At 52.0% G+C, this 18,587-nt stretch overlaps 2 protein-coding genes across 2 annotated transcripts; one reads left to right on the top strand and one right to left on the bottom strand.

The window, feature by feature from the left end:
• Window positions 1-252: 252 nt before the first annotated feature.
• On the bottom strand, window positions 253-1,491 carry LOC120640932 (photosystem I subunit O-like). The gene is made up of 4 exons (XM_039916870.1): window positions 1,272-1,491; window positions 1,061-1,145; window positions 756-935; window positions 253-608 (listed from the first exon to the last, which is right to left on the bottom strand). The coding sequence occupies exons 1-4, from the start codon at window positions 1,339-1,341 to the stop codon at window positions 512-514; spliced, it is 432 nt and encodes a 143-aa protein (XP_039772804.1). The 5' UTR covers window positions 1,342-1,491; the 3' UTR covers window positions 253-511.
• An 11,771-nt stretch (window positions 1,492-13,262) lies between these two features.
• LOC120640931 (probable F-box protein At2g36090) lies at window positions 13,263-14,613 on the top strand. Its single transcript, XM_039916869.1, has one exon. The coding sequence runs from the start codon at window positions 13,353-13,355 to the stop codon at window positions 14,280-14,282; it is 930 nt and encodes a 309-aa protein (XP_039772803.1). The 5' UTR covers window positions 13,263-13,352; the 3' UTR covers window positions 14,283-14,613.
• The last annotated feature ends 3,974 nt before the right edge of the window (window positions 14,614-18,587 follow it).

The raw sequence follows: 18,587 nt of genomic DNA, 5'->3' as shown, positions 1-18,587 counted from the left end.
CAAAACCACCTTCAAAACCACCCAAGGGCCAAATTTGTCCGGTTTTGACAGTTGGATGACCTATGTTGTCCGATTTCGTAGTTGAAAGTTGAAAATCAGACTTTTGCGATAGTTCAAGAGTAAAAATTGGACTTTTCCAAAAAAATATAATCATTTGGTAGGACTAAGACAAGTTTCGCAAAATCCACAAATTTAGTATACCCACTTGTTGCCATCATTCGCCGCAGCCTGTCTGGTTTGCACATCTTGTAATTCGAATTGTCTGAACATTTCTCTATCATTATTTCTGTCGCATAAATTAAATTCGTAAAGATTTTTCCCAGTTACGATATACTAGCAGCTAGATCCATCGAATTAAACACAAGCGTGGAGGGGGGGCGATTGATGTACATTGAGCTCATCATAAAAGCAGCACCACACATAAATTCAGCCAAATCGATCAGAGCCCTATGCAAAGCAAAGTTGGAATGCGGGCAGCAGATCGAGATCGAGCTCAGCCGCTTGCTTCTTCTCACTTCTCGAAGTAGTCCTCGGTCCTGCCCTTGAAGCCGATCTGGCCGAAGGTGAGCACGATGAACAGACCCAGGTGCCACGTCACCAGCCACAGCCTGCAGCGAGTTCGTGTTCGTCTCTGTCAGTTGCAGTTAGTTAATTTCGTCAACGCATGCTGCCGCTATACACGCGGGCAGTGGCCGACAAGCAAGCGGATCACCGTGCGAGCGAGCGAGTGGTGTGAGTCTCGATCGATCTCTCACCAGAACTGGGAGGTGACGGGCGGGGGCGTGGGGAAGTGGGCGAGCTCCTGGCCGATGCTGGAGAAGAAGAGCCCCGTGAGGCTGTTGCCGTTGATGACCGGGACGCTGGAGGGGCCGATCCACCCGATGAGCCCGAAGCCGATCACGCTCAGGTCCCTCCGCAGCCAGTCCCGGGGGAACCTGCAGACGACAACAAGCAGCACGGATTTTCAGCAACGATTTCATTTCACAGAGCCCGGCCACCGCTACTCTTAATTGGCCGACAAAGCGAAGCCCAATTAATAAGTAAGCCAGGAAGAACTCACGTCATGCAGGTGATCCTGCCGTTCCTCTCCAGGTTCCTCGTCATCAGCGGGTTCCTCGCCGACACCCGGCCGCCCCGCACGAAGCCTGCGACGCGACGATCGATCGAGCATTACACATTACTCTCTAATGGACGATAACCTCAACATTTTACGGTCCTTCAGCTGCAGCGCAAGCTAAGGAAATTAAACGGCCGGCAGTTAAGACTCATACTGGTGGAGAATGCCGGCCGGCTGGCGAGGGCGGCGCCGGCGAGGCCGGAGACGGCGGCGGCGGCGGCCATGTCGATCTCTCTCGAGTTCGCGTTGCGGGTGCGGCGTCGGGCGGCCGACGCGCTCTTATTTTGTGGCGGGCGGCCGCAGAGGCGGGCGGATCGCCGGAGCCGGTCGAGAGGCGGAGATGAGCCCGCGCGGATTGTTGTGGGGGCCCGGCTGACGTGGATCACTTGCAGTGGATGGAATAGATTCAAGGCTGGGCGGGGGACCTATCGGAGCGCTCCACTTGGATAATGTCCGGATAAGATATTATATTTTTTTGAGGGGGGATTAGATATTATGTTGTGTGCGTGGAGCCGATCGTGGGCCTCTTTTCACGGAGATGGTGGGCTTTGTAGGCCGGAATTAGTGACCAGACGGGGGCCTTTGCGATGCTTTTGGTTTGCAGCAAGTGACGGACCCGGACTGGGATGGGCTGGGCTCTCGGGCTGTAATATTCTGGCGCGTAAAAAAAAACGGAAATGCTAAAACACACACGTCCGGATAAGAAGAAAAATCGGACGCCACGACATATGTTTCAATAGTTGATATTTGATATTACAACTATTATTTTCTGCATGTTTCACGGTAAATATTGCATGAAACATGATGTTCATGTTGCGGCGGAAATTTTTGCATTCGAGAGTGAAACAACATATTTAGTTTTTTCCTACATATTTTCAATATTGTATCTATATATATTTTCGATGTAGCAGATGTCTTTGCTTGAAAATAGCACATTTGGTCCGACGGAGGCAACTGGCCAACCTTCAAGTGCGCTACGATTACTGTCCTTGCACGCTTACCGAATTCATGACGTGATTAACGTTGTTGCTCTCTGCGTCGCAACGAGAATATAAAAAAAGTGCAGCTGGGGTATAGCGGCCCCACCATTTTTCAAAAGAAAGTCTTGCGGCAACCGGCCGTGGAAACCCCCAAACTCTGACTTTGGCTAGTGAGAAAAATTTTATTGTGCGGCGCGCCGGGTTAAGCCTGGTTGGGCAGCGTCCTCAACGGGAGGATCTACCTCACCCTGCTAATGGTTTGGATTGAAATGAGTTTAATGGATTGAATTTTAATATGGATTGTGTTTGAGTGAGTTTAAATAAGTTATATTATCTAATGGGGTGGAGTGGAGTGGGTTCTATATAAATATGGATTGGAGTGGATTATGGTGGATTGAAATGGATTCTTTATGCAAAACAGTATGATTATATATAAATGTCAATTCCATAAGAGCCGGATCTTAAAAATAAAATCTCGCGTTCACATTATAAAATTTTATCGAAATTGACTGAAATTTATTGGAGATGACTTAGTATGACTAGGAGCTACTCTGTGCAAAGCAGCGTGGTCTGAATTACACGTGGGTCCCACGTCAAGAGCCGGACCCTAAAAATAAAATCTCGCGTTCACACTATAAAATTTTATCGAAATTGACTGAAATTTATTGGAGATGGCTCAGTATGACTAGCAGCGTTTCTGTGCAAAGCAACGTGACTAGAATTACACGTGGGTCCCACGTCAAGAGCCGGACCCTAGAAATAGAACCGCGCGTTCACACTATAAAATTTTATCAAAATTGACTGAAATTTGTTGGAGATGAATTAGTATGACTAGGAGTTATTCTGTGCAAAGTAGCGTGGCCTGAATTACACGTGGGTCCCACGTCAAGAGCCGGACCCTAAAAATAAAACCCCGTGTTCACACTATAAAATTTTATCGAAATTGACTGAAATTTATTGGAGATGGCTCGGTATGACTAGCAGCTACTCTGTACAAAACAGCGTGGCTAGAATTACACGTGGATCCCATGCCAAGAGCCGTACCCTAGAAATAAAACCTCGCGTTCACACTATAAAATTTTATCGAAATTGACTAAAATTTATTGGAGATAACTCGTTATAACTAACAGCTATTTTGTGCAAAACGCTGTGGCAAAATCTGCATTATAATTTATTTTTTCGGAAATGGGTTCTTATTGGGTTGTAACCATAGTTTGGCTAATAGTTTATTACATCATGAGCTGAAATGTTTGGATTGGATTGGTTTGTGGTGATAGTGATTTGGAGGGTTGTCAATAATATTAATTTTCATAATAAAAATATATTGATGTGGATATAGTTTGGTTTTCAATCCATTAGCAGGGTGAGACCTACCATCTGAGCTATGGCTCAGTCCGCGCGACACAACGAGAATGATCATCAGATCCTGTTCCTATGCGGTTGGTAAAAGGAGATTGAAAGGAAAAAAGATCCCGTCTGTATACCACTTGGCGGAAGAGTTCATCTGGAACTCGACGGCCTCTCGGCACCCACCCGGCCACCCGCACGCAAATTCCTCGTCGCACGGCACGGTAACTGATGGCAAACAGAACAATGCACAGCAAGTTCAGAACTTCAGATCGAGGATTCCGGATGCGTCCATGCCCGCGCACAGGCGCAGCGTCCTGTGCTGCTCGCGGCCGGCACAGAGCCCTAGCGAACCCTTGCCACTTGATGGGAGATCGAGAAACCCGCGAGCCAATCGCCAACCGGTCGCGCGTGCCGACCTGCGCGGCAGGCCAGACATGCATTCCAAGCTGTCCGCGCTTGGATTCTTCGCTCGGACATGTCCTTTCGATAGCTGGTGCGCACTCCCGCTCGCGTCCAAGTTCCAACGCGATTTTCCTCCCAAATTCCGTGGCGGGTCCCTTCCTTTTCGCCAAGGAAAGGATGGACGAACCAGTGCAGCTTGCCGGACATGGACGGGCACGGCCTGAGCTGAGAGCTTCTTCTGTGTCGCCGAACGCAGCATACAAAATTACAAACAAGAGCTGGGGGCGGCTAATAAAGGATTGTAGCGAAGAGTGCAGAAGAGAGGCACTACGTACACTTGCGCACTAGGGTCCAGCTGCTCTTTTCCTGCCGCAATGGCGACCTGCGAGAGTTCTTCCACACCGTAGAGTGCCGTGGGTCTCTTGGCCTAAGCCTGACGACGTCCCTGTCCTGCAGGTAGCTGCGCGAGTCGTGATTAAGCGGCGTTCCGCTGTCCGATTGCGGAGCTCCCATGATTCCTGACGACGGAGGAGAAACAAGGTGCAGAGATTTTCACCCGTGGATGTACGTCGAGACGTTTCTTCCATGACGGCCGGCACCACTTACGCGAGATTGCTCCCGGCTGAAAGCTACGAGCAAGCGCCAAGGCGCACCAACCAACCCTGATTCAGACAGGAAACAAAGGAGGAGCAAGCGCAGATTGCTCCCGCTAACCAGCTCGTCAACTCAGAATGCGGTGATCCACCGGTCCTTCCCTTCAGCTCACGGAGCCCTGCAGCTAGCAGTATCAAAATCACCAGCAGCTATGTACTGTATCTTGGCAAGCAATGTGCACTGCTGTCACAGATCTGTTCGTGCATGCACACAGGGCCACAGCAAGCCGTGTATGCACGGAACGGCGCCACGCGCGTCCGGGGAGTAGCATCCTGCAGTTGGTGTGGGACCATCTGTGCCCGTCGATACACTTGGTTGGCTTTCTAGAAGCATTCGGCTTCGCCCCCCCCCCCCCCCCCCCCCCCGGGCCTCTGATGCCAGGATTAGGGAACCCGTGATGGGCGGCAAGGGCACCGGACTCCATTAAGGCAGCAGTGCGCTACCCCTAGACAAAGACGTTCCCAGTGACCCAAGACTGTTTTACTGTTTCCTCTTTTTATGCCATCCTGAGGCCTCAACTAATCTGAATAATTATTTCCTCTTTTTATTATTGCCAGTGCCAGGCCCAGGCGTATTTTCAGGAAAAAAAATTATTGCCAGGCAAATCTGGAACCAATTGGTAAGAGGTTTGACCAATCTCCAGTTCCTGTTCCTCTGCCAGCCCTGGCAGAGACTGCTGCAGCCAGGATCCGCTGCACACACCACAGCTTGTTTCAGCCCTCACTCCGTTCGCTATGCTGTGCCCGGTGACTGGTGAGTGATTCGAAATGCTGAATCTACAGTCAACCGTGAGTTTCTAAACTCATGGTCGACTCCACCGACGCTGCTCCTTCTCCTCTTCCTTTTTTTCTTCTCTTCACTTCTCCTCCGCGCCGCCCGCCGCCTGGGCTCGGCCGTCCCCGCAGCATGCCGCCTGGGCCCGGCCGCCCCCGCCGCGGCCTCCCCAACCTCCGCGCGCCGCCCCTCCTGCCTCCCTCCGGCGGCACGGCGGCCGGCTCTGCAGCGGCGCCAGATCCGCGCCGGAGCGGTGCTCCCGGGTGGGGCCGCGGTGGCGGAGCGTGCGAGCGGCGCGCGGCGGGGAAAGCGGCGCCGGATCCGCGCCGGAGCGGTGCTCCCGGGCGGGGCCGCGGTGGCGGAGCGTGCGAGCGGCGCGCGGCGGGGGAAGCGGCGCCGGATCCGCGGCGGCGGCAGCTGTGGAGCGGCCGGCGACGCTAGATCTGTGACGGCGGTAGCGGGGGAGCGGCGTGCGGCGGCCGGCGACGGCGGATCCGCCGTCGCCTTCACTAGTTTTTCTTTTCTTTTCTTTTTATTTTTTCTGATACAAGTTTTTTACCTGAGTTTTTTTAATTTTTTAATTTTTTTATGTAAAATTTTTTCTGTTGAAATTTTTTTTACCAAAAACATTTTTGTCTTTTGATTTTGATGTAATTTTTTTTCTATAAGTATTTTTTGTTTCTCGGATGCAAATTTTTTTACTAATTTTTTTTGTTCTGAATGTAAATTTTTTTTTGTTTCTCTCCAAAATTTCTCTTACAAATTTTTTTCCAAAATCGGAAAATGACAAAAGAATTACTAAAAATAGAAAAAAGAAACGGTCGGGAGATCGACCGTTGGGAGCCGCTCCCTACGGTCAACCGTAAATTAGCGAGACTCGTGCTGATTTGTTGTGAGAGAAAAGTACTACTGGCTACTTGTGGCTGGTGGCTGGTGTTGATTTGGTGTAAAAGAAAAATACTATTGACTGGTTGCAGCGAACAGAGTGAGGGTTCAATAGAAACGATGATAATCACACAATACAGGAACTTGAAGGTGTTTGGTTCCAGACCTTGTCACGACAAAAACAACGGCAATGCAGTCGGTAATGCTAGTCCAGATTTCTCGAATGACACTGAGCCCCGCATCTGATCCGGCTCTGACGACACTGAACTGATAATGAATCCTCCATTCGGAGTCTAACAGCTACACTCTGTTTGTTTGGCTGGTTGTGGTTGGTGGCTGGTGCTGATTTGTTCTGAGAGAAAAATATTGCTGGCTGGCTGGTGACTAATGGTTGGTGTTGATTTGGTATGAGACAAAAATACTGCTGGTTGGTTGGCTGACAAGCTAACCGAACAGAGTGCTATGTGATGCATAACTCGTGGAAACCAACAGGATTCGGAGTCTGACAGCTACATTCTGTTCGGCTGGCTGTGGCTGGTGGCTGGTACTGATTTGTTCTGAGAGAAAAGTATTGTTGGTTAGCTGGTGACTAATGGCTGATGCTGATTTGATATGAGAGAAAAGCACCGCTGGTTGGTTGGCTGACAAGCCAGCCGAACAAAGTGGTATGTGATGCATAACTTGCGAAAACCAACAGGATTCGGAGTTGACAGCTACACTCTGTTTGGCTGACTGTGGCTGGTAGTTTGTGCTGATTTGTTCTGAAAGAAAAATACTACTGATTGGATAGTAACTAATAATTGATGTACTGCTGATTAGTTGGCTGACAAGCCAGCCGAACAAAATGGTATGTGATGCATAACTCGTCGAAACCAACAGGATTCGATCGGATATGGGGTGAAAATATATTGATGAGAGAGAAACGATGCTTTGACCACTAATTAGGGGTATTAAATAAAGTCTAATTACAAAATTACCTCCACAACTATGGTACTGTAGCAGTTCCTCTAACTAATGAAGCCTTTGACCGCACGATTAGAGGATGATTGAGCGCGGTCACTGTAGCATCACTGTAGCCAATCATAATGAAACTTGGCTCATTAGATTCGTCTCGAAAATTTACACACATTTCTAAAAAAATTTTACAAATAGACTTCATTTAATACTCCATGCGAAAATTCGTTGTTTTGTGAAATCTTGACAAGACCTGTAACCAAACACGGCCTGGATGCATAAACTCCGTTCGAGATTGGATCGTACCGTACGCGAACCGTACAGTACCCCGGGGGGTCCCGCCAGCACCCAAGCTACTCGTCACGTGGCCGGGGGAGAGCAGCATGCACGTCGACACGAAGCACCAGGGTTAATAATTTCGGCGAAATTTCGCCGAAATTTCGGAAAATTTTTCGTTTCCGCTAGTTACCGGGATCCGAAATTTCAGTATTTTTCGGTATATTTCGTTTTCAAATTCAAAATTTAACAAATTTCGACCGAAATTCAACGAAATTCGCCAAAATTTACCGAAATTTCGGAACGGAATTCCGTTTTCGCTAAACACCGGGATTTGACCGGAAAATGAAATGGTTAACCCTGCGAAGCACAAGCGTCGACCATGTCGATATTAATTCGCCCTTTCAAAGCGTGCAAGCTAGTTGAGCACTTTGGCCCGCGATAAGCACAGTAGATTGGCCGGAGACCTCCTCCTCCTCCTAAACGGCCGGTACAGCAACTTTATTTTTTTTTGAAAAAAGGGGGCGGGCATAGCACTTGCCTCCAGAGAACGCTGCAGGACGGTCGCCGGCCGGTCGCGAAAACGACGGCCTACTAGCGCAATTACGCCCCCCCGGTGACCGGCGATGGCTCACGGCACACCTGCAATTACGCGTGTCATAGCAGGGTTAAATAAACCCACCGGTCCGGTGAAATCGGCGTGGTCCGGTAGCGGTTTACCGGGCTGATTTGACCGGAAATCGGTGGAAACCGATCAAATTCAAAATCGCATATTCAACCGGTTCCGACAGGCTTACCGGCCGGTTTAACCGGTTTCCCGGCCTGTTTGACTGGTAACCCGCTAAATTCAAATTTTTTCTTTTTTGGTTTAAATTCAAATGCCCGTAAAGTATACTAAATTAATATTTGTATAACATATTTTAGCCTAAATGAGCCCTCCAACCATATTTTGTACTACTTTTACATTATATTTGTATACTTTTGTATGCATATTTTTTTTGTTTAATTTCACATCCCCGCAAACTATACTAAATGAACGAATTTTTGAGAAAATTTGACACCATTAGATTTGTCAGTACCCTGCAACTGGGGTACCCACTCCTACTGTGGCAAGACTCGCGTAGTTATCCATAACTACGCACTAAGGAGCTGAGCAGCCGGACCTCTGGGTCCGACTCCATCCCCCCGGACCAACGGTTCCGGACCCGCTTCCCGCTCGGGGACGGGTCCGGTGTCACCACGTGTCCCAGAGGTGGAAATGCTCAGCACCTGTGGCCGCGGACCCGGACCCCCGCAGGTGGGTCCGGGACCTCAATGTGCCATCTGGACTCCCGCAGATGGGTCCGGGACCTCCACGTGGCTATCCGGACCCCCGTGAGCTCTCGACTCAGCTAGCTGCTCGGGAGGGGTCCGGAGCCGTCACGTGTCACACAGACGCGGGCGCGGGCGCAAGCCTTCCGCTGGAAGCTCCCTCACCCACCGGCATTAAGTGCGAGTGGTTGAGGCGGGCTTTGCTGTCTCTGTGCACGGGGCAGCTTTTGTCAGTCTACACTGTGGATCGCCAGTTACCGAGGCGGCTCGTCAGTTACCAAGGCAAGCATTAAAGACTCAGCGCCGCGCGCATGGGCGACGAGTTATGATGACCAGCTACTGACTGGAGCAACAGTGCACGCTGCTATAATGGATTGAGTCAGTAGTTCGGCGCTTCATCTTGACCTCGACGCGCGGCTGCAGAGGCTAGACTCTACTCTGACAGGACAGCTCATGACCATCCCTGGTCAGAAGCTACGCACGGAAGCCGACGACAAGATCTCCGGATCTGAGGTATTTAAGGTCAAAGTGTAGTTTATAATACATCGCCGGGTCCACATGTCGGGGCCCCGCTCAGTATACGTGCTCCCCTTGGACATATAAAAGGGAGAGCATGCCCGCTAGGACTCAGCTAACGCCAGGGACACACTAGACTGAGCACTAGACACACAAGCTCTCTCAGACTCTCTCGAGTCGAAGGGAATACACGCAATACAACACACAGTGGACGTAGGGTATCACGTTCCGGCGGCCCGAACCACTCTAAAGCTATTGTGTTCATCGTGTTCTTCCAGCGAGATCGAACTAGTCCTAGCTAACCCCCGAGTACTCTCCCTCTGGGCTTAGACGGGTGCATTCCGCCACCCGACTGTGGTTTACCACACCACGACATTTGGCGCGCCAGGTAGGGGAGTTTAGTTGGTCTTAGTTCATCTCTTGCTCGTCTCCATGGTTCGGGTGGTTGAGCACTTCCACCACGACGACGACGTGGAGATGACGGAGGGTGTGGCGTCATCCGCGCCACACGCATCTCGCCTTCCTGCCCCAGAGGCAACTGTGCCCGTGGAGCAGCCACCGTCGGCAGCGGCGCGCGCTGCACGTCGGTAAGAGTCAGGGCGCCCGTCAAGGGCCCCCTCACAAGCTGCGAGCGGCGGAGCGACAAATCCCAGCTCGCAGCATACCTCACTCATTTGAGGAAGCCCGCTCCGACGGAAAACCGACTCCGGTCGCACCAAGCCCGCTCCGGCGGAAAACCTACTCCGGTCGCACTAAGCCGACTATGGTGGCTCTCTCCGGCGGAAAGCCGACTCCGGTCGCACCCCCGACTCTACATCTCTGTAAGTCCTACCCTTAGAGGCCCAGTAGGGAATAAAACATTTTCCTTTGTAACTAGATAGTACTTCCGTGGGGTCCAGTCCGGTGAGCCTCCCCCGTGGAGGGGTCCGGACCTCTGCGAACCAGGTTCAGGGAAGGATACTCACCCCTCGGGGAGGTCCGGAGCCGTGAAGCCGCTTAGCCTGGTTTCGTAGCCTAAGCCTGCATGCTCTACCTCCCTAGGACGAGTACCGTAGTACCAAAGACTGGGGGCCCGGAGGTCCGGACAGCTCCGGCCTCATAAACCCGTGTTCTGGCTTACATCGCACATCTCATGTACATCTAGTTATAAAAGGAAGAGTTTATTCTCAGTTCGCCTCTAAGGATGTTACATTCTAATTTCAATCTACGCATTCTGTTTGCGCTAACCCCCACGTGGCTTCATACTCTTGTGCGGTGATTGTGGTCCGAATTGGGTTGGCTAGTTAGTAACTTAGCTCGAGACCCCTCATGGAAGAGAAGGGTTCGGACCCCTGGGAACCTGCAGGTTCAGGGAAGCGCACTCATTCTCCGGGGAGGTCCGGGGCCGTATAGCCGCTTAGTCTGGTTCCGTACCCTAAGCCTGCACGCACCACCTCCTGTGAATGAGTGCCATAGTACCTAGGACTGGGAACCTGGAGGTCCGGACTTTCTCTTAACCTAAAGGACTACCCCTTGAGCTCCGTTTACTGAATCTAGCTGTCTATCTCAAAGGATTACAGCCAACAGAATTTAAGACCCGTGGGCACGCTACTAAGCATCTACCTTGAGTCATGTGTAGGTCCAAACGTGATGATGCAGCAGGTGACCCAAAGGATGGACGACGCAGGATAAGACCCTTGCGGCGCGCACCGCTGAGCGCCAGAAGTAGCCAAGTTGCTCATAGTAGTGGCCCCACCTGCGGGTTCGTTGCCTCTCCCGAGGCGGGCCCGGGGGCCTCTGTCGGTACCCTGCAACTGGGGTACCCACTCCTACTGTGCCAAAACTCGCGTAGTTATCCGTAACTACGCCCTAAGGAGCTGAGCAGCCGGACCCCTGGGGTCCGACTCCATCTCACCGGACCAACGGTTCCGGACCCGCTTCCCGCTCGGGGACGGGTCCGGTGTCACCACGTGTCCCAGAGGTGGAAATGCTCAGCACCTGTGGCCGCGGACCCGGACCCCCGCAGGTGGGTCCGGGAACTCCATGTGCCATCCGGACTCCCGCAGATGGGTCCGGGACCTCCACGTGCCTATCCGGACCCCGTGAGCTCTCGGCTCAGCTAGCTGCTCGGGAGGGGTCCGGAGCCGCCTCGTGTAACACAGACGCGGGCGCGGGCGCAAGCCTTCCGCTGGAAGCTCCCCCACCCACCGGCATTAAGTGCGAGTGGTTGAGGCGGGCTTTGGTGCCTCTGGGCACGGGGCAGCTTTTGTCAGTCTACACTGTGGATCGCCAGTTACCGAGGCGGCTCGTCAGTTACCAAGGCAAGCATTAAAGACTCAGTGCCGCGCGCATGGGCGACGAGTCATGATGACCAGCTATGACTGGAGCAACAGTGCACGCTGCTACAGTGGACTGAGTCAGTGGTTCGGCGCTTCATCATGATCTCGACGCGCGGCTTCAGAGGCTAGACTCTACTCTGACAGGACAGCTCAAGACCATCCCTGGTCAGAAGCTACGCACAGAAGCCGACGACAAGATCTCCAGATTTGAGGCATTGAAGGACAAAGTGTAGTTTATAATACATCGCCGGGTCCACATGTCGGGGCCCTGCTCAGTGTATGTGCTCCCCTTAGACATATAAAAGGGAGAGCACGCCCGCTAGGACTCAGCTAACGCCAGGGACACACTGGACTGAGCACTAGACACACAAGCTCTCTCAGACTCTCTCGAGTCGAAGGGAATACACGTAATACAACACATAGTGGACGAAGGGTATCACGCTCCGGCGGCCCGAACCACTCTAAAGCTATTGTGTTCATCGTGTTCTTCCAGCGAGATCGAACTAGTCCTAGCTAACCCCCGAGTACTCTCCCTCTGGGCTTAAGCGGGTGCATTCCGCCACCCGACTGTGGTTTACCACACCACGACAACATTCGTCGCACCTTGAAGTATTTTATAAATTTTTTGGGAATTTTTAATTTTTTTGAATTCAAATTTGAATTTTGAATTACCGGCCCAAATCGAAACCGGGCCGGACCGGTTTGACTGTAACCGATCAAACCGGACCGGTTCCCACCGGTTTGGTTAACCATGGTCATAGCTCCGCACGGTGAGAACGCGCGACACACGACCACGAGGCGGGCGCGCCCCCGCCCCACGCACGGCCAGCAGGTAGTACCCTCGCCGGGCGTGTGTGCGGGAGGAGGACGGCGAGCCCCGAGCGCCAGCGGGGGAACGCGCGGCCCCACCCCCAGTGCGGGGGCGCTGCACGTCAGAGCCCGTGAGCCGCGAGTGCGCCCCCCGCCGCACCCACACGTCCCGCGCAAGATTAATTATCCCGACCGGTCCGGTCAAACCGCCGCCCTTCGATAGCGGTTTAGCAGACCGGTTTGATCGGAAACCGGTGGAAACTGGTTGAATTTAAATCCAAATTCAAAATCGCATGTGTAAACGGTTGCGACCGGTATACCGACCGGTTTAACCAGTTTACCGGTATTTTAACCAAAAAATCCGACGGTGTAAAAGTGGTTCTCCGATTTGACCGGTTGCCATATGTGGTGGCCTTAATGGGCCGGCCTATTTTTTTCTTTTTCTTTTTTGATTTAATTTCAAATCCCCGCAAACTATATTAAATGAACGAATTTTTGAGAAAATTTGACACCATTATATTCGTCGCACCTTGAAGTATTTTTAGGAATTTTTTTGGATTTTTTTTCATTTTTTAAATTTAAATTTGAATTTTGAATTTGGATCGATTTGATATCGGTCTAAATCAAAAACCGGGCCGAACCGATTTGATCGGTAACCGGTCAAACCTGATCGGTTCCACCGGTTTGGTTAACCTGGTCCCACGTCGCCCCCACCCCGGCCGCGACCGGTTCCCGTCGACGCCACGGCAGGTCGGCAGGCACGCGACACGCCAGGGTAAAAATATCACGCTGCTGCACTGCACCGGCCGTCGCGCCGGGGCCCAGCAGCAGCAGTAGCAGTAAATGCAGCGACGCGATGGGCTGCCATTGACCGGGGTCTATATATAGCACGCGCGCGGCTAAAGCGCCGGTGTCATCTCGTCGTCAGAGACTGAGAGAGGCCAGCCAGAGTTTTACTTCACTTGTTGCTCCAAGCAGAAGAGGGTCGCAAGTGGGGGCGCAAGCATGGCGGCCGCCACGGTAGAGGACCTGCTGCACGCCGACGTGCTGGGCTGCGCGCTGCGGCGCCTGGACGGGCGGTCGCTGGCCGCCGCCAGCTGCGCCACGGCGGGGCTCCGCGCGCTCGCCGCGGACCCGGAGACGTGGCGCGCGCTCTGCCTCGCCGAGTGGCCGTCGCTCGCGCTGCCGGGCCCGGGCGCCCGCCTCCTCGCCGCCGCGATCCCGCCGCGCCGCCTCTTCGCCGACGCCTTCCCGTTCCCGTCCCCGGAAGCCGCGGCGCTCGCTGGCGAGCTCCACCTGCCCGTCCCCGCCGGGGAGCTGGTCTCCGCGGTGGACGTCTGCTGCGGGGGCGCGCCGCTGCTGTCCCGCGTGGTGGCGACGCCCGCGTCGTCGCCGTGGTTCCTCGGCTCCCCGTTCCGCGTCGAGGCCGTCGAGCGCAAGAGGCCGCCGGCGCCGGCGTCCGCGGCGCCCGCGCCCGCGGAGCTGGAGCTCAGCTGGGTGGTCGCGGACCCGGCGCGGGGCCGGGCGGTGAACGTCTCCAGCCGGCGTCCGGTGGCCGTGGACCGGCACTGGTACACGAGCGAGACGCTGGTGCGCTTCGCGGTCGTGCTGGGCGGGTGCAAGTTCGAGGCCACCGTGGCCTGCGCCGAGGGCTCCGGCCACGTCGCTGAGGTCGCCCTCGCCGTCGAGGACGCCGACGGCGCCGCCGTCAGCGGCGAGGGCACGCTGCGGCTCCTCGCCGCGGCGATGGAGGCGCCCAGGAGGGGAGGGGAGCGGGAGCCGGAGGAGGCCAAGAGGCGGTACCACGAGTTCGTGAGGCGCAAGAAGGGGAGGAAGGAGAGCAAGGCGCGGCGCGAGGCACTCGTGGACCTGTGCTGCTCCGCCGCCAGCGCCGCCGTCGTGCTCACCTTCCTCGCCGCGGTCGCGCTCCGGTGATCACTGATCGGCGCCTGCCTGCAGGCCGCCCGGACGGACAACTGCAGTCCTGTTCTTTTTTTTTTGCTTTTTTTTTGACGCTGACGAACTGGCGCAATAAAATGTAGTGCTACTCTGCTGATCAGCCGTCAGGTGCACTAAAGTTGTCATTAGCGTACAACATCGACCACTAATCTTTTCCGTAACGCTTTTTTTTTCCGTCCTGGTAGTAACAGTGAGGAACTGGACAACATCATGTCCTCTGCACTGATGTGCGTCGTTTTCCTTTAACAAACAATGTGACAACAAAACAGGAGAAAATATCTGCCGTTGAGTGCATTATTATCTTTCAGTATTTTCGAAGAATCAAGTACTGTTCCCAACATCCTTCCAAAATATAAAAAAAAACCGTTCCAACTTCGACTCGGGGATTAGGTCCGCCAGGATGAAAGAATTTCCAGGAATCAGATGGAAAAAATTTTGCGAATTTTTTTTTCATCTTTGACCACTAATTTAGAGTATTAAATAAAGTCTAATTACAAAACCACCTGCAGGACCTCTGGTAAATTCGCGAGACCAAACTAATGAGTCATTTGACCGCATGATTAGATCATGATTACTGTAGCATCACTGTAGCAAATTATAGATTAATTACCGTCATTAGATTCATCTCGAAAAATTACACCCATCCGTGAAAAGATTTCGCAAATAAACTTCGTTTAGTACTCGTCTTTTTTGAAAAAAATTTCATGCTCTCAACCAAACACGGCCAAGGTTTTTTTTTTGAGCACAACACAAGAGCTTTAATAATCAAGAGGGGTTACAATCATTCTGGATAGCTTCCTCTAACCTAGTCGGGAAGCTGTCCGACCAAAAGAACTCAGGATTTGACTCCGTGGGCAAGCTTGCACATACATGAGCCGCCACGTTGCCTTCCCTGTTTACATGCAAGAGTTTGAAACCGCTGAAATCCCTACCTAGCTCTCGGATCTCCTGCCAGAGTCCTGAAATGACGCTGCGACCGCCGTCTTCAGAACGTAGCAGATTTACCAACACCAAGTTATCTACCTCCAGGATAACATTTGCATGTCCTTGCTCTCCAGCTAGCTGCAAGCCATCTCGTGCTGCCAATGCTTCCCCAGTCAGAGCGTCAGGGATATGCGAGTATAAACGAGCTGCTGCTGAAAGAAGGCGACCATCCGAGTCTCTGATCACAACGCCCCCTGCCCCGGTCACGGAAGAAACATGGAAAGCCGAATCAGTGTTCACCTTGATCCAATTCTCCTGCGGTTTGGCCCAGCGGCCCGGCACCCTTGTCAGTTTAACTGCCGGGACTTCAAGGCACAGGAGGTCCTCCACCATGGAAGCCACATGTCTTACTGCCGCACCCGGACTCCAGCGTGTTCTCCCATGACGCCGCGCATTCCGTCCTGTCCAGAGAGACCAAACTCCACAAATAATGAGAGCAGCATCCTTTTGCACACATATATCAGATGCCAACAGGTCTCTAGTCCATGTCGCTGGATGAAGTGGAGGTAACTTACATCCAGTAATTTCCTTCACAGCTTTCCAGAATTGCACCGCATAAGAACATTGCAATGCAATATGGTACAGAGTCTCACCCGGTTCTCCACAGGTTTCGCAATGATCTTCGCTGGCAACATGTCTCCTTTTTAGTTCACCCTTGGTAGGAAGGTAGCCATGTACTGCCCTCCACCAAAACACCCTAACTTTTGGCGGGATTTTCAAACCCCACAGCTTCTTCCACCACCGCGCATCATCTGATGAGCCGGCGCTGCCGGTTGCATATGATTCTGTTGTTTCCTGTTCCTTTTTTAGTGCTCGGTAGCAAGAACGAACAGAATAAACACCCGTTCTTTCAAAAGCCCAAGCATCCACGTCCTCAAGCATCTTGGCCCCCGGCTTGATCTTTAGTATCTCCAGCGCATCTCTATAAATGAAGGAGGAGCGGACCAGCTGCTCATCCCACTCCCTAGTACCCGGTCTGAACAGGTCTTGCACACGTTCAACAGAGACCGACTCCAACCTAATTGTAGGTTTGAAAGAATCCAACCCCACAATCCAATTATCTGTCCAGATATTAACTGTGTCCCCCGGTCCAATCCGCTTGATCATGCCTAATTTCAGAGCTTCTCTCCCAAATAAAATCGCTTTCCATGTTTCCGAGCATTTCCTCTTTGGTTGCTGTCAAAAACTCACCATTCGGGTAGTACTTTCCTTTTATTACCCTTGCACAGAGCGAATCAGGACGAGTCATGAGTCTCCATCCTTGTTTACCGAGCATAGCCTTGTTGAAAAGAGTTAAATCCCGAAATCCCATTCCTCCATCAGCCTTTGGACATGATAACTTAGACCATTTCTGCCAATGAATCTTATGATTGTCTACTGAACTCCCCCACCAATAGTTTGAAATGTAAGTTCTCATCTTTTGACAAACATTGGCAGGCAACTTGAAGCAACTCATGGGGTAAGTAAGCACTGATTGGGCATTTGCTTTGATCAAAACCTCCCTGCCTGCACAGCTCAAGAAATTCTCCCCCCAGCCAGATACGAAACTTCTTATCCGATCCGAAACATAGTTAAAAGTACCATCAACAGCTCGACCGACAGCTGTTGGTAGCCCCAAATATTTCTCTCCCAGTGCTTCTGTGGCAATTTGTAAAGATTCACGGACTTCATTTTTCTGCGAAACATCACAATTATCACTGAAAAAGATAGCTGATTTATCCTTGTTTACTAGTTGCCCCGAGCCACGGTTATAGAGATCAAGGATCTCTGCAATTCTTTCAGCACCCCGTTTAGTTGCTTGAGTAAAAACCAAACAGTCATCAGCAAAAAGGAGATGTGAGATCCACGGCGAGTGTAGACTGACCCGGATTCCACGTGAGATGTACTGCGGTCCTCTCGCCTTTAGTAGAGAAGTCAGGCCCTCCGAACACAACAGAAACAGGTAGGGGGAGATAGGGTCTCCTTGGCGAATCCCCCTCGTTGGTCTGAATGTTGGAGACAGGACTCAATTTACCCTTACCGAGGACACAGAAGACACACACTTCATCACCAGGTTGCACCATCCATGTGGAAAGCCCAGCGCCACCATGATGGCGTGTAGATATCTCCACTCAACCCGGTCGTACGCTTTAGCCATGTCCAGTTTAACTGCACAGGCACCTGATTTACCTTTTTTGTTCCTCAGATAATGAATGCATTCGTAGGCAATTAGCACATTATCTGTAATGAGCCTACCCGGTACAAAGGCACTCTGTTCCTCTGAAATTATCTCATCAATCACGAGCCGAAGTCTGTTTGCCAAAGCCTTCGAGCAGATCTTATATAACACATTACACAGAGAAATCGGCCTGAACTGAGTAAGTGTTTGTGGATGTGCCACCTTTGGTATAAGAACCAGAACTGTTTTATTTATCTCCTCAGGCATCACACCACCATTAAGGAAGCCCAGGACTGCCTCAAAGACAGAATGCTTTAGCAGAGACCAATGCTTCTGGAAAAAACCAGCCGTGAAGCCGTCAGCCCCGGGAGACTTGCACGGTTTCATTTGGAACAAGGCCGTTTGTACCTCATCCTCTGAGAAAGGCCGCTCCAGTAAGTCGACCATTTGGTCCGTCACTTTCCTTGGCACATATTGGCATATAAGATCAGGCTGGAGTTGCTCCTAGGCTGTGAATAATGATTGGTAAAACTCAACAGCCCATCCTTCCATAGTCTCCTGCTCTGAAGTCGACGATCTGTCGGGCTTAGTCAGAGAACAAATACGGTTCGTGCGAGCCCTTGCATTCGCTCTCGCTTGGAAAAAAGCCCGTATTCCTGTCACCATCCCGAAGCCACTCCACTCGGGATCGTTGTTACTCCATAGCCTCTTCCCTCGCCAAAGTTTCTGACAGCTCCGTCATCAACCTCTTTTCTCGATCAGTCGGACCCCTGTAGAGGGTATGTCCTCGCTCTTCCTCTAACTCCTCCCTCAGATTCTTCAGTTTCAACCTCACCGACCCAAACACATCTCTATCCCAACTACGCAGGGATGATTGCAGCGCCGATAGAGATGCAGCCATTGTTGAAAGATTACATTCACCAATACCTGGATCCCACGCTTGGTTTACAAAGTCCACATAGGACTCATGTCTTTGCCACATGTGTTCATATCTGAAGGGGCGATTCCTACGTCTTCCTCCACGTCCAGCAAGTCCGTTAGATCTTACTTCGATGAGAAGGGCCGAATGATCTGAATGTGTGAGGGGAAGGTTAGAGAAGTACAGATGTACTGCGAAGCATTGATTCCGAACAGAGTAG

This window comes from Panicum virgatum, chromosome 7K, assembly GCF_016808335.1.
Source record: "Panicum virgatum strain AP13 chromosome 7K, P.virgatum_v5, whole genome shotgun sequence".
NCBI classification, from domain to species: Eukaryota; Viridiplantae; Streptophyta; class Magnoliopsida; order Poales; family Poaceae; genus Panicum; species Panicum virgatum.
This window is presented reverse-complemented; position numbering and strand designations above follow the sequence as displayed.